The 16,449-nt window shown below is 42.4% G+C and overlaps 1 protein-coding gene across 6 annotated transcripts in view; it reads right to left on the reverse strand.

Annotated features, from left to right (window-relative positions):
- Positions 1-4,593: 4,593 nt before the first annotated feature.
- GAPVD1 (GTPase activating protein and VPS9 domains 1) overlaps positions 4,594-16,449 on the reverse strand; it is a 29,914-nt gene continuing 18,058 nt past the window's right edge. For all 6 annotated transcript variants that reach the window (XM_063353031.1, XM_063353030.1, XM_063353029.1 and 3 more), the window contains 13 exons: positions 16,105-16,182; positions 15,592-15,965; positions 14,961-15,048; positions 13,787-13,867; positions 13,010-13,132; positions 12,385-12,514; positions 11,871-11,980; positions 11,054-11,213; positions 10,376-10,563; positions 8,780-8,993; positions 8,140-8,212; positions 7,067-7,264; positions 4,594-6,345 (listed from right to left, as the gene is read on the reverse strand). In XM_063353031.1, the coding sequence (XP_063209101.1) occupies positions 6,205-6,345; positions 7,067-7,264; positions 8,140-8,212; positions 8,780-8,993; positions 10,376-10,563; positions 11,054-11,213; positions 11,871-11,980; positions 12,385-12,514; positions 13,010-13,132; positions 13,787-13,867; positions 14,961-15,048; positions 15,592-15,965; positions 16,105-16,182 (1,958 nt within the window). In that variant the 3' untranslated portion in view covers positions 4,594-6,204. The remainder of the gene's footprint in view (positions 6,346-7,066; positions 7,265-8,139; positions 8,213-8,779; positions 8,994-10,375; positions 10,564-11,053; positions 11,214-11,870; positions 11,981-12,384; positions 12,515-13,009; positions 13,133-13,786; positions 13,868-14,960; positions 15,049-15,591; positions 15,966-16,104; positions 16,183-16,449) is intronic.

Genomic DNA, 16,449 nt, shown 5'->3' on the forward strand with positions numbered 1-16,449 from the left:
TAAAATAGTGATTTAGATAATGGCCAGAATGTATTGCTACTTACACATAATTAAACAAATGCTCAATTTACACTTGGAAACATGAATGAATGTTGATTAACCCCAGCCCAATGACTCTGCTGGCGATGTGGTTAAGTGGCCGCGCTGCCGGCAGGGCTGGCAGTGGTGGGCAGCGATGGGCAGGGCAGGGCAGGGCACCCGTCGCCCGCCACGCACCTGCCCGGCCCAGCTGCTGCCGCACCGCCGAACCGCGCGGCCCGGACCCACTGCCACCCCCGGCCGGGAGAGCGCTGGGGTCACCGCCATGGCAGGCCGTACCCGGCTCCTCGCAGAGCAGCAGAGTGGGTCCAGCGCAGGCACCGCGGGGCTGAGGAGGCATCACCGTGCTCTGGCCAAGCAGCACCACGTGCCAGGGGGTCACCGTGGGCTCTGCTGCCTGGCCTGCCTGCGGCTCCCGCGCAGGCTTTGTCTCCTGTCCCCCTGCGCCTCCTGCCCTCCAAATGTGCCAGTTACTATGGAGACATTGCCTCGTTAGCGCGGGAGGAGCCTAACGAAGTCCACTTGTGCAGGATAACGTTATTCTCTGCTGCAGATCCTGGGCCCCGGCTCCATCTCCCCTCAGGGCAGCACAGCGCTGCCTGTGCCCCGGCTCCGCGCCCAATGCCACCACTGTGCTGAAAGCAGGGGGACCATGGTCCTCGGCCTGGTGGGGTGAGAGGTGCCATCCAGCGTGGGCTCTGCTACCCGGCCATAAGCTGAGCCTGAGGAACTGAGCTGCTCACAGGGATGGCTCAGCCCCACCATACCTGGTGCCAAGCGGAGCCCCCATGGCATTTCCCGGTGAGGTCGGCTGTGCGCTCTCGGCCAGGACAAGGCAGGGGCTCTTCTCACCAGCAGCGTGCGACCAACATGGCCCCACAGAGGCGTCTCCCCTCCCGGAGCCAGAGCCCAGGTCATGCTGGGGGAGCAGGAGCCGGGGGGCCCGTGTGGACATGGACCATCCCCTGGGGAACTGCGGTGCGCTGGCTCCAGGCTGCCCGCGGCTCCCACGGGGTGATGAGGGCAAGAAGCTGCCTCCACACCCCACACCCAACCCTGCCCCAGCACCCCACACATCACTCCAGCCCCTGGGCGAGGGACAGGAGGGAGGTGTTGGTGCTGCGTGGCATGTCGAGACCTCTGCTCCCAGGGACTCCCCGTTCATGGATCGTTGACTCAACAGGCCATAATGGCTCCATCTATCGGGGTCAATACGGGTGCCTTTGACACATGATAGACAATAATTGCTCCTGCTTAGAGACTTTTTAGTTCATGGATCATTGACCTGATGGGCTGTAACAGCTCCGAAGGAGGCTGCACACCCCTGCGCTTAAATGCCCTCAGGAGCCAGCGGCTGTGTAAAACCACGGCACGGGGCCACGCAAAACATGCTCTCCCCAAAAAACATGCTCCCCGGCACAGGTTAGCAAAGGCCCCGGGGCCCCTGGCAGCATGGCCACAGAGGAGGCCATGGCAGGAGGCGCAGGAGGAAAGGCCAGCACCCCCCAACATCCCTGGAGCACCGGGGGATAGGAGTGGGGTGCAGGGGGACAGATTCACCTCCCGAGGAGCTCCCCTCTCCGCCAGCAACTTCCAGGTATATGATTTAATGAAAGGCACAATAAGAAGTGAAACAATTAGAATTTCTGCCTCATTATCATGGTAATCTTATCAGTCGGATAATGAGGTATTAATGGAGATTTAATGTGCCTCTCATAACAGAATCCCTTGGAGAAAACACATAAGGAAATTGCTGTAAATCCACTTAATGATGGAAAGGTCCCCAAACACCATATTCCAGAGGATGAAAAATGCTGGATGCAAATGAGAGAGAATCAAGGTCAATAACACTGCGGGGATCGAGATCATGGCAGCACCGCATCGCTGCCGCGCATCCGCCCCGAACGGGGCGGATGGGCGAAGCGGCGGGACCGGGGCGGATGCGCGGCAGCCACCGAGATCCTGCTGTCGTGTAGCTGGTGTGAACCTTTCTTAATAAAATGACTGAACCAAAGTACTTTCGGACTCGAGCGCTCCAGCCAAGGCATCAAGCAGCACGCAGCGAGGACGGGAGGCTGGCGGGGCGGCTGTCCCCAGGTGAGCAACCTTACGGCGCCGTGACAGCAGGTAGCTGTTCTCTTCTCTCAAGCTCCTACAAGCGCCAAGCTGCGCGATTGCAAAAATAAACAGCTGAAAAGCTCTGCGTTAAGCAGCCAACTCAGCGGCACAGCCTCTCCCCTTAACTGGATCTTGCTTCTTTTTTGCCACTGTCACCCCCCGCGAGCTGTCGGTGCGCGCGTGGAAAAAGGTCCGAGGACACACGACGGGAGGCGGGAGGGAAACCACGCGGAGTTAGTGGTAAGTTGTTCACGCTCGCAATGCCATCTCCAGCACAACTGCTGATCGCACGGGAACGAGGCGGAAACACGAAACCCAGGCGGTTAAACTGCTCTCCTTTTAATCAGTTTTTACAGAATAATACATTAATAATCACGTTAGAGACAAGATGGGTTTCCTGTATACAAGATTGTGCAAGCTCATTAATTTAGATTTATAAAGGCTTTACCAGTTTCAAAGAGGAGAGGCAGTACAAAGCTTTTAAATAGAGGTAAAGCACAATTAAAAGGTACAGAACACACACTACTAACTCAGCAGAGATTAATTCTCAAGTAGTACAGGCTCAACCAGGTCACCAGCTGTTACCCGAGTAAGAGTATCCTTCCCCCTCCTTGTCCACTGCTCTCCTGCTGCTCCAGCTCTCCCGTCACGCTGCCAGCCGCAGGCTGCACCGCAGCACGGCCACGCAAGTGACACTCGTGCCAAACACACGCTCCCCTTGCCCGAAGCTTTGCCACTGAAGGGGTTGCCTCCTCCCGCTGCTCCTCTTGGCCCTAACCCCGCCTCCACACCCCACTCAGCATTAGCATGGCAGTGAGATCTCAAACTTCTGCGAGAATTTGGCTTAACAGAACATGAACGGTTTCAAGCAATACGAACCAACACTGTGCTCACCAAAAACTCACCTACAGGAAACAGGATCATGTTCGTGGCTTTTTTTCCTGAAATTTATGGCAGTTACATTCAGCATTTGGTAGTATAAGGTCTTCAAAACAAAAACTTTTAAACTCAAATACTTAACAGGCCATACGTGTTCCAATTCTCTTTAAAGAGGATTAAAAAAAAAAAAAAGCTTTAAAGAGAAATCTCATTTAGGGTTAGGAGCAAAAAGGCATCTCCTAGGGATGAAAAACCAGCCCTTCCCTTTCACTCCTCGACCCAAAACCGGAACACCCCGCCTCTGTGAGACCACCGGGCACAGCCGCGCCGGGCACAGCCGCACCAGCGGGCACGCAGGGGCACTCGACGCTTGCTCCAGCCAGCCACCGCCCAGCGCCCGCCCCAGCCCCTGACTGCAGCCTGCTACCAGCGCCCTCTCCCCCCCCCCTTCCCCCAAAACCGTCCGTTCATCCTTCAGTGGTTGAAGTAATTTAATTAACAGAAAGCACCAAGTTTACAGCAACAGGTACATGGTTGGCTGGCACCTTTTGGCAACAGTTCTGTTACTTTTGGTCCTTTATGCACTGTCCTTCCACCTTTACTATTGCACACCAAAACCTAACGACATCACTTCCTATACATGTAATTTACCAGTTTAAAACAAAACGTTACGGGACACCAGGGGAAAATAGTAAGAGGACATTACATGGAGGTTTTTAATTCTTTGGAAAGTCTAATTCTCTAGCTACACCTATCAAGACTATATAAAGGACTTTCAGAGTAGGTTGGAAAAAAGAAGCAAAGGACCACCTTGCTATGAAGGCTCTCGGCTCACCTGGGGCTCATTGAAACACTTACTGGGTTTAAAATAACGAAATGACAATTACAGAAAAAAAGACTCCAGTTCCTTGAAGTATTTTTCTACGCAGGAAAACAGAATGATATAAATTGTGAAGGGAACGGCTCCTGCCCCTTCCACGAAGGAGAGCAAAGCTGAAAGACCTGACGGTGCTGATCAAATCCCGCTCGCCAATCCGCAAACAGAAGCAACGTGCAGGGTAATCACCAACTTTAGTGGCTTTGTGCCTTCTTTAAGGGTTGTACAAATACTCTCCTCAACTAAAACTCAAACTGCAGGACGAAAAGAATGTTCATAGATCAGTCTGAACATCTCAGATATTCAAGTAATAATTAAGTATTACAGGACACTTCAATATAAATAAATTTATATTGCTTTTAGATATGATCTGGCCATATCTTCAAGGGCATATTTGTGCTTCGCTGCTGAGTGTTATTGGTCAGGGCTGTGCTTGCAATATTAAGTTACGTGTTCAGCACCAAACCCCATCAAGGCTAAATAACTAGAATATTGCAATGTTACACGGACTGAGTTACCACAGTAAGGCAGATCAGAAGAATTTTGTTTCTACTGAGTATTGCTCCTCCACACAATCAAGTCTCTAATAGAGGAGAAAGACTATAAATACAAGAAAAAAGTTACCGTCCCACCCTCTCACCTGTGATTAGTTTGGCAAAAACGCTATACTGAATTACATATTAGAGTCCTAGAAAGTAAGTTTCTTTAATTATGCCTTGAAAAGTAGCACAGCCAAATCAAGCACTTGATACTTCACATCGATTGCTCTAATTTCCATTAGCCAAATGATTTTCCCAAGTACTCGTTGCTTACAGGTTTTAATTATCAAAATGCACGCACACAAAAAAAATCAATCATATTTTGAAAAGAACATGAGAAAGACTTTGTTTTCTTTACTACTCACAGACACCAAATCTTAACACATCCCTCTGTCAGAAGTGCAAAGAATACTCTGGGAAGAGCAAGAAATAATACTGACGTGAAAAAGTTAAACGCTCGCTGTTCTTTTTCCACTGTAATTCTAGGTAAAAAAGAACAGCAAGTGCTTCTATACAGATAGCAACCACTGGCCATCGCTCAGACCATTTCACTCATGAAAAATCCATGTGGTGTTGCGCATAAAAACTTCCTTAAATTGATAATTGTCAGTTTAAGGGGAAGGTGGGGTGAGAAATCTATAAAACACCCTGAACTGATGTCATGATATGTTTCATAAAGAACAGTGTTATATTTTAAAACATTTTATATGAACAGTAAAACTTGCACTGCTGCATAGCAGACAACACGAAGAACATTTAGTAAAAACATTCACTGAAACCCCTGGCATATGTATTTAATGTCACTAATCAAAATATATATTACAGTCCAAGGTTCTGTTAAGGATCTCTGTTTGGGGTTTGTACAGTATACACAATATTTCAGAAAAAATATTACAGTAAGGTATTTTATTTCTCCTTTTTTATATTAGACTTATCTATTGTAACTTACAGTCCCTCTCCTCTATATACCCAAACCTTTATAACACCCTATAATGCCCTAGCCAAAAAGTGTTTCGCTAACTAATAAGCCCTGTCTATTATAAATTCCAGTTTTAGAAATTTCAGTAATCTTAATTACATTTTAATAAATAGTTCAGTTTGCCCTTTTTAATCTTAGCCTTTCGAGGACGTCCTTTCATTACCAAAACACAGTATGTCACAACCTGTTAGAGGTCAGAGAGGCTTTTGCTTGTTTATTCAAAGGATAATGAGTCCAAAGATAATTGCAATGCATTAAATATAGTTATATAATATTTACACTGTCCTCCCAGATTTTAAATTTAGGTGAAATATAATTGATAACTAATGTCAGCTACTACAAACTTTCGGTGTGGCTGGTGTTTTATTAATAAAAGGTGTATTAAGCTAGAAAGTATATAAGTGGTTGCCCTGATTCTTCTTGTTTCAGTTTTCTATTAGAAATTAAATGAAGTGAATTATTCACGTGAGTAAGAATTCAGGAAGAGGGGTGGTGCAAAAAGCATGAAGAATTTTCTGCGTGTTTTGAAATTCCAAAATACCTGAAAACTGTGGTCCCTTTTGCAGTGCCAGTATCTATAGGGGAGAAAAACGCAACCAAAAGAGAAGAGGAAAATCTGTTAAATTAATTTGATTAGTAAAGGTGTGTTTTAAAACGCCTCAATTCTGTACAGTATTATACAAGGAAAGTCTCTTCTTCAGCTTTTGCAGCTGTTGTACATTCTTATATACTCTTCTTCTGCTAACAGTCTGCCCATATGTGTGCTGTTCGAGTTACTTGCGATCATCAATAGTTTTAATGAATTCAACTGCTGCTGTGAACTGCATCCACCAGTACGATTCTTCTCCAGATAAACAGTTGGCATAGAAACTACTAATGTACTGAACAGTGGACAGCAAGCAAGGTGGATTTGCCTGAGGGTTAAAGAAGAAAGAGATACTCACAGCTTGTTTGCAAAGCTAAAGAGAAAACATTACAAGATACAGAGCAGAAATACCATTCTATTCGTGCAGTGATCCTCTCACATCCCTTATACATGACTATGTAACCTTCTGTAGGGTAGGGACTCTATCCAGACCACCCCCATTTCACGCATGCCGAAGGCATCAGATTTGATGAAAGGAGCATTTTTCCAGCAAGGAAAAATGACTAGCAGGCCAACAGAAAGAGGGGTAACACTGGCAGAATCTGTAAAAGTCATCAAGGACTTCAACATGTAGAAAATCCCATTGTTTTAGCGTCTTATACATGACAGACCATTCTCCAGACACTCATATGTCAAGAAAGGGCAGCAACACAATGCAAGTCAGTCCTCGTGTAGATCTTGGTCCTGAAAGAGGACATCACTAAGCAGGCACAGATGACAGATGCTGGTGGACACACCTCGAAAAGACCCCACTCCACACACACAACACTTGCACCCCTATTTCCTTGGTTCCAAATGCGAAGTTTGTTTGGATTCAAAAACCGTAATTGTGACCCCATTTCTGATGTTTCTATTGAAGCCTGCTGAATTAGATCAGGTTTTGAGTTTCGTGTGCACCCAGTTACCCAAATGCATTATTTTTCTTCCTAAAATGTGTTTGTTTATTACAAAAATTAGCTGGGGTATGTGATCTTTGCAAAAGAACTCACCTTTATAAGGACAAAGACCAGAACAGGAACAAAATCATCTGCCCCGGGTACTGAATCTTCATTTGCCAAACTAAGCAGGTTCATGATGGTTGAACACATTCGCAGGATACACTGTACTTTGTCTCGAGGGGTTTTATAAGCGCTTATTGTGCGGATTTCAGACTGTGCAGATGGCCATGGTGCCTCCCGGAGATATACCTAGGAAAAAAAACCCACAATGCTGCCAGTTCTTGTTTGTCCAAGCTACTACTGTGCACCACAGAGGATCTAAAGTACCAGAGACTTGCAGGCAGGAGCAAGACCCTGGAGAAATGGGAAGCTTTAAGTCAAGACGGTTACATTACACTCACAACGAAGGTGGCTTCCTGCTGTGTTATAATAAAAAACTACAAGGAGCCAGCACTCTGTGTGCAACTAATATAATTAGCCCGTGCTTCTTCCTGACTTCTCCAGCACACTGTTTCAAGTGAAGGCAGAGCTGTAGGTCTCTGTCTTCCGTATCAGCAGCTTTATGAACTCTGACCGCTTCGAGTAATAAGTTCAAATAAGCTGAGAACTAGAAAAGCTGCAAACATCCAGCCTCTGACAGACTTCTTAAGCTTACCAACCTGCTTTTAGTTTTCCAGTTAACCATGAGAAAAGTGAAAGCACTGGGCAAATTCACAGACCTGTAAAGGTTCCATTAATTCTGGCTAGTTCTGAAAGATGATAGCTGTAAACCACAGCCATGACATACAAATCCCATTAGAAGCAAAAAGGATTCAAATCTTAACTTTTGAAGCAAATTATCACGAAGTTACTGCATCTCAGTGCAGTGTAGTATTAGCTCTTAAATCTTACTATCCGGACAGAGGTGTCAAAGCAGAAAAAAAGATGTATTTGGAAGGATCAGTCAGTGGAAGACACCAAAGCTTGGGTACAGCATGATTTTCCTGCAGGGTATTTCAGCTGTCACAGATAGAAAAGCAATGCTCCCAAGTGCAAAACAAAACAACCCTCTCCCCACCCCAAACACAATCAAACCCAAGCACCCCGACACACACGTGGAAGTGAAGGAAAGGAGAAGTTGTTACCTCAGGTATCTGAAGCGCTTTGTGGTTTGCAGTCACTACTTTAGATAACCTCTGTATGTGCTCATGAAGGACCCTGAAAACAAACCCAAAAAACAAGAGTGAAAAGGAAGCAGCAGCCAGCCAGTAGCGCCCTGGGGTTTCCCACCAGCTTTACGTTTGGTACTACAAGAGAGATCTTCAGGAATGCATATAGTCATGATAGCCCTGCAGCTGACGGACACTAGGTCGGTAAGAGGCGCAGAGGATTTTGCCATACAATTGAGTACAACCACACAGCCAGTAGGGCATTCAAACAGCATATGTTCTAAAACACAAAAACCAAAGACCCCAAATGCATGGAAAAATGGAAGTAATGAGTCCTGAAGCAGATTTTGATCATTCTCTCAGCATACACACTTGCAGATCTGGAAGTCTGTATCCCAAGTCATTACTTTTACAATTCTGTTCTAGGAGTTTGATGCAAACGCAAACTTTTGCACACGATGCTAAAGCACTTCCTTGTTCTTTTACAAAAGGTTCTGAAAGAAAACATGAGTTTGTATGGCATGGTTGACTTAAGTCTGACAGAGGAAGACTGCACAGCTTCCATCTGCACCAACTGCAAAAGAGAAACCAGGTACTTCAAATTACATTAACTTACTGGTCACGCAAAATATCTCCATCCTGATTAGGGTAGAATGCGAGTTTGAAAATACGATTCATCACGCTGCGTTCTATAGCTAATTGTGCATCCTGAAGCTGTTCTTCACTGGCATTCTGCCATATGGCATCCTGAGCCATAGCCCCATATAAAAACTGAAGAAAATCCTCAACTTGAGCTGTTTTATCATCTGCTGCTGTGAGTTTCTGGAAATCTGATAAAAAGTAAAAAGAGAGAGAACATTCTGTTAAGTAAAAAATATCATTTCTGATAGTTTTTTCTGGAAAGAAGAATGCAGAATATACTTCAGACTCCTGGCCAGGCAGCACTGAGGCTCTGTTTTGCCCACGTCCCGGTAAAGGAAATACAAGCAGGAACACTTGAAATAAACGGAGAATTAAAGGAAAAGCATAAAGAACACATTTAGCAAAGCATATGGCTAAAATACTCTACTTGATACTCTGTTAATCACTTCCGCTGCAGTACCAGTTCTTATGCCTTCTTTCCAGCCACCCACAGAGATAACACCCATAACAATCACTAGAACACTGGTAGGAACCAGTGCACACAAAGTTATTAGACACTGAAAAGCAGGGGGCAAGGGAAAATATGAAGAAAATCCATGTGTACCATTTCCTACTCTTACCTTGATTAAGTATGCATAGTTGCAACATTCATATTTATCTACAAAATACAGAATGAGTGATGCAGCCAAGTTAATGCAGCATGACCAAATCACTGGCCATTCATCGGCTTCATATTTATAGCACTCTGCACCAGAAGACAACTGCCACTCACATCTGCCAGCAGCCGAAACACCACTGTTGCCAATTTCTCTTTTAGATTATCCAGAAATAGCTGTCTCCTTTCTGTCCAATGAAAGAGCTTTAACTCCTTCCTGGGTCACTGAATCTTATTACCAGAACTTTAATCCCAGTAGATGTAAGTTCTCATATTAATTCCAGCCTATTCAGGCACATTTAACACACAGCACTATATGCTCCAGGAGCAGGAACTGAGTCCAAATTTCTTATGTACTTCATTAAGTCAGGTGTGTGCATAGAGAACATAGAAATAGTTTGTTTTAAGTGATTCTGTTTTGAGAGAGTTGTCTTCCTGGTGCTGATACCCCTTATACTATGATATTTTCAATCTTTGATTCATTTGATTCATACTATTACTATTCCCCATATCTTCCAAGATACAACCACAGATTCTGTACTGAGGACTGAATGCTGCAGCTTAATTTATCATTTATCAATAGATGTACAATAATTAATAGTATTCATGGTTCTTCCACTGGACAGATGCTAGATAATATGATTTAGCATAACTTTTTAGGCCAAGTGAGGTCAAATTACCTTCATTCTCTTAGCCTATGAAAAATGCAAACTGTTACCATGGCTTAGCTGCCACAACATACTGTTAAGTCACAGTAATCTGTCTATCTGAGCCATTAATTCACCAGCTGGAATGAAAACGGTTTTAGGAACCCATTCCTCAGATCAGAAGTTGTATTTTAAAACGTTAACCCGAGCCAGCATCTAAATATGGAGTAAAGGAATATAAACATTGCACAGCCTGCATTAATCTTACCTTGAATAAACTCCCTTATTTTCTTTTCTTTGCTCTCTAGCAGTAACCTCACACATACTGTCGTGAAGTATCTGTTGGCCACTTCTTTATCTCGCAGAACTCTTTGCAGCAGCCTTTCCAAGTGCGCTTGTGTCGTTTGTAGGCCTTGGCGACATCGAGTTAAATAAGCAATATATGGAGCTCTTTTCCTAAAACAAAGTGTGCTCTACGTTATGCTTTATGTTAGATTCATAATAAACATAGAGGCTAATAGCTTTATAAACTGTTAAGTTGTAGTGCAAGAGGAATCTTCAACCTGTTGTTTTTAAAACAAAGGTAACACCTGAAATAGGAAATTCCGTCTTATACAGATTTCTCAGACTGAATTCACTGCCCTTGCAGCACTCCAGAATGCAAGACTAAGGCAAATTCCAAACAGTGTCTCTTGTGTGTTAGAGCTGAACATTAGCCACAAATTGATTAAGCTGAGTTTAGTACCATCTGGACTGACTTGAGGTCCAAGCTTTTTTGAGCCATTCACAGATAGGTGAGACAATTCCATCATTTTGTGGGAAAGCAGAGATGTAATAACCTGATCTGGTAAAGTACAATTTAAATCAAAAGGGTTCTCCCCAGTCTGCTAGTGAATAAATACATGCATTTGGAAAGCCATTAATAATAAGATACTGAACAAACTACCTATAGTCCTCTGCAATAGATGCCAGCAGCTTTCGACAGGTCCTGTTATCAAAGCGGCTTACACACCGCATTGTCTCTTGCAGCTGGGCCATCAAGTTCTTGTCTTGGAGGTTAATAGCTTCAGCTAGCTGAACTTTCAAGAAGCACACAATTTCATTATCTAATAAAGAACAAAGGAAAACTATTAAGGAAAAGAAATGTAGACATGATGAAAATAAAACTGTTTTTGAATACGGGAAACATGAAACAGTTTAAAACCAAACTTCTGTACATTAGGCAATAAATGTTCTTTTAAGAACAATTTAGTGAGTCTTTTTGAATTTTCCAGATATCAAGGGCTAAGTTTTCATATCACTATCTTATTTAGTATTTAGAACCATTCTGAAACATGAAGAGGACCAGATTCGGTGACAAATTCACCTGTCTGCAAATAAGCCTAGAATAAATGGAGAGATGTAAACACAAGACATATATATTAAGTCAATGTAAAGACTCAGTAAATTATTCAAGTTACTCTGTTAGTACTGTAGCACAATTCCCAACAGTATGTGTATTTCAGAAGTCTACTCTACAGCTTCAGGCTCTGCCTGCACTTTATCTGAGACACTTCATTACAGAAAAATTAGACTAGGTTTAGTTGGCAGGCTTGTTTATGGAGTGGGAAAGAAAATATTTTGGGGGACAAAAGGGGGTCTATGCCTTCTATATCTACGCCAAACAGAAGTTACCACAAATGGGGCAGTACAAGTGCCATGAAATAGGCAAAAAGAAGTGATACATACAATACAAAATATCTGTATGTATAAAGAATGTTTACCTTCCGGGTCTGTGTGATCTGGTAGGCCATTCCTTGTTGAATGTGTCAACATGGGGAAGGCCACAGAATCTGCTGAACAAAGAGCCAATCTCAATTTCTTCTTTGCATCCCTTAAGGAAGAAAAATAATTTCTTAACAAAGGTGCTGCAAGGCCTGCTTGTTCAATAAGCAGTCTTCGCTTTTTTTTTTTTTTTTTTTTTATAAATACTGCCTAAAAATTACTTAGCATAATTTTAATTCACCAGTGTTGTCAAGACTTCCGACTATCTGGTTTTTTGACAGAGCACCTAGATCAGTTTCAAGTGAATTTTCCTAAACATTGAACTGCTCTGTCCTCTCAGGTTACAATATCCCCCCCTTCATCGGTGGAAATAGGACAGTTTGAGATGCTTAAAACTAAAAGCATGTAAAAGTTTACAATTGATCCATATTAAGATTTTTGTGGGAACCAATCACATGGCTTCAGCTTTGAATTCTACTTTGTGGATAAGATGAAACCTGCAAACGTATTTACCTATAGGAGAAAGCAGAACTTTGTGGCTGTGCTACTTGACTTGCAGAGTCTGGGAGATCATCTGCAGACATGTTTTGTAAAGCCTCATCACGTGGAGAGTCGTGCATACTCTCACCATCCCCCATAGCCTCTACGGAAATGAAAAAAAAGCATTACACAGAGAGGAGTCAGAAGGAGTCAGACTAATATTCTCTATTTTCTTCTTGTTATTCTAAGGTTTGGGGGGAACAGAGACAGCAAATAAACCAACTTATTCTGAATAAGTGAAAAAAGTATATTAAAAAAATACACTCTACAAATCACTAAGAAGAAATTGGATCAGTTTTGGGAGGCAATATACTTCTTCAGTATCCATTAAAAAACAAAACAAAAAACTGTAAGAAATGGGCTATTAACAAACAACCACCTCAATGGCTATATGAAAGAGCTGTCCTTGGCAATACTGATGACCGGGATACTCCCAGTCTCTGGGGGACCGTCTCCCAGATTATGTGACAAAGTGTTCCTGGTTTAGAGCTCACATTGTTCAGCTGCTAGTACTAACATTTGTCTAGAATACTGAAGTGTTTTTATCTTTAAGGAGGAGAAAATACGTTGGTGATGATTACAAAAGCCAGGTTCTTACCTGCACCGTCATAGTTTACTATGGCTCCTTCACTAGGACTGGTTCGCTTAATTGCATTCCTGTATTTGTCCAGAATGTCCTCCGCAGCTTGCGCCTGCGCACTGAGCCTTGGGCTGGGATCATCTGAAAAGACCATGAAAAACAACAGGAGTTAACCTTGCATTGTGACAACTGAAAGCAAATACAAAAATTCAGACCTATGCATTTGGACTCTGTTGTTAGACAAATCAAACAATTAGCTGCTTGTGTTCCATGTAGCCACAATTCAAATATATTTATAAAGTCTGAAGCAAAGGTAGAAAAAAGAAGTACAATGAAAGATAACAAATAAAGCCAGATCCTTAGCATATTTATACTGTACACACAAATGGTTCTTGTATATTTGAAGAGTTCTAGAAATGATTAGTCAAACAGAAAAATAAACACTGAGATTCTAATCATGTTTTATTTAGCACTTAAGTAATTATTACAGGAACGTGTCTGCAGCTATCCTTACAGCTCAGCTATGATAAGGTCATGGGCTTTATAATGAGAGAAAAAAAAAAGGACGAAGATTTGATTGGAGAATCCAATACTATACGTATTGACAGAAGCACGACAATTTAAAAACAGTCTTCAAGGCAGGAAGTCTTTATCCACTTTCTTATTCAGAAAGCCAGTTGTGAACATTAACTACAACAGCATATACCTTTCTGTAAAGAGATACCTGGTGGGCACTCTGGAGCTCTAGAGGGCACGTTATGAGACAAAATTACTGTGATGATACTATTCACATACCTTGAAGTGTTGCATATCTGTCAGGCACCATATCATCTTTGTCTTTTTCTTGTTTTTCTTTCTTTCTAAATGGAATAGGAGCTGAAAAGGCAAGGTACCTTATCAAAGACTATTCTGAGATAATTGCCAGACTGAAGAAACTTTAAGAAAGTGGCTAATGCAGAAGTCTGTCATCAAATAAACTTCAATAAAAGCACAAGACTATCTATAGGATGGAGCAGAACTGTACTGTCATCGTATGTAGTAAGTTCTACCTTTAACAGACGTTACCAGGAGCCAGGCAGAACAGTTTTGCCTTCCAGCTACAATGCGTTCTAGGCAATTACTAGCCAAGGGAGTCGGGTAGCTTCCCATTTTTATTTACATATTTATTTATACTTTAGTTCAGCCAATAGTCCTAACTCAAATATTGGTCATAATGACATGAATCTTTTCTGGCAACTCATTCCCACTAGTAAGTTCAGGGACAAGATGCAAAAAGAGCACACTGTGAAACAGAAAAGCAAAGTGGTATTAAAATACTATAACATTAGCTGAAGTCACCCAGAGTCTGCAAGGATTACATTGGTTCTTTTCTAACTGAAAGTCTGTTTTAAAAAAAGGCAAGAATATCTAATATTACACACATTGTTCCATCCTCAGTTGTCATTATTCACAGCACAAAAGCCAAATGCTATCCTGAACAAGCTTTACTTTGTACATAGCCAAAGTCTAATTTCCACTCACGCCATGTTACAGGAGATATCTTAAATTATCCATATCCTTCAACTACTACCTGTAGAGAATTAAGACTAGTCCTCAGTGAAGCTGCAATTAAGTTAATAGCATACAACTATGAAATGACCAGCCTCACATAAGGATTCCAAGGCTACTGAATGATTCAGATAACACAATGCCTAACCAAACTCCTTTCAGCTCACACACCTCTTTAGAGGTAGTGCATACTTTGTATTTCAGAAATTCTCTCTTTACTGCAACACTTGCAATTTTATAAAGAAGTATGCTTTATTTCTCAACATTAATAGGACTGCTATTACTCTGTAACAAATCTACATCAGTCTGGTCAGCTTTTCAAAGTGAAATTGTAAAAACTTTCCATAAAAGTGACTAAAGATGTAATAAAGGCAGCGTGCACTCTTACTGAAGTACCAAAACCAGACGGAGACAATCCTACCTTTGGGCATAGCAGACACAAAACGTTTCCTCCACCAGGGCTTGTTTCTGTCAGACTTCTCATCATCACTGTCTTTTCGCTCCTCAATCTGTAGAAGGGCACAGTCTACATTTGAGCTTTTACCACATCAAGTGTAAAGACAACATTTCTCCTCAATGTCAGCTTATGCTACATCGACTGCAAAAACAGAACTACAGCAGAGCACAGAAAGCCATAGCGGATTAAGTTAGAAATATCCCTCCTGAAGAGGACAGCCTATAAACGCAAAACCAAAGACATGAAGAAACTTAGATTTTACTTATTTCTTTTTCAAAGAAAATTACTTTTCAGGATGCTGCAGCATTTTAAATTTCAACACTAAAACAAGTCTATTTCTGAAGTCCCACCAAATCAAGTAAAGCTCATCCAGTAAATTTAAGAGAATCCAGATTCATTTAAGGCACTCTGAACATCTGCAGCTTTAGCTTGCAAAACATTATTGGCCAACATTTTAAAGATAACAAAGGTACATTGTAATTTCTTGGCTAAACACATTTAATACCAGCTTTCTGGCACTAGATGCATAATTAAAGTGGGCATGCTAGGGGGGGGGGAAAAAAAAAAAAAAAAAAAAGATAAATAGAACCCTTACCTCTCCCCTAGAGGAGTCTTTACTGGGAGATGAAGACGATGACTGAGATGCGGCCATGAGAACAGCTGCTCCAGCGCTGGTGGCTGGCATAGGAAGCTCCCTCTCCTCATTACCAGGACGCCTGTTCCAGCCAGGATCACTCATAGGTCTCCGGACTGATGATACTATATCTGAACTCCTGCTGCGGACTAGCCTCTCTGGATAAGAATGCCTCTGCTTGAATGCTTCTAAATCAGTTGGAATTAAAGCGTGAGACCCAAAGTTTGGCAATCGGGCCTCATTACCTCCCATAGCTCCTTCCAAGATCGGTGGATCCGGTGGTGGATGGGAGGGTCTTGCATAGTGTACTTTGGGCCTTACTACAGCTGATACACCTGCGGTCATAAGTGTAAAAGAAGCCACACACATTTCTTTTAAGATTCTTCCAAATTAACTGGTACTAACACAGAAGCATTGAAAATGCCTATTTTAAAAAAAAAAAAAAAAAAAAAAAGCTTATTCTTTACAACTCACCCTCATTTGAGGACAGAGGGTCAAACAATGCAAGCAAAGAATCTGTCTGAGAAGGAGGAGATGTCAACTGACTGGCTCCTGAAATACAGAAAAAAAAAGTTAGCGTTGTACTAAGAATTACCTACAACCCAAGGGACATTGAAAAAACAGCCCTCAGTAACAAAAGTTTACAAAACTTTATTGCAAAATATTTTAAAAGGTATTCTTATATGGAAAGATCTCCATAGTACGCTGAAATGATTAAAGAATTGCATCACAAAAAGCGGGGAAATTTCAAGAAGTGGACCCATTCCAAAACAGAAGAGGACAGTCAGTGTAATCAAACCCAATTAGGAAAAGGTGATT

This window comes from Chroicocephalus ridibundus, chromosome 15 (assembly GCF_963924245.1).
Source record: "Chroicocephalus ridibundus chromosome 15, bChrRid1.1, whole genome shotgun sequence".
Classification (NCBI taxonomy): Eukaryota; Metazoa; Chordata; class Aves; order Charadriiformes; family Laridae; genus Chroicocephalus; species Chroicocephalus ridibundus.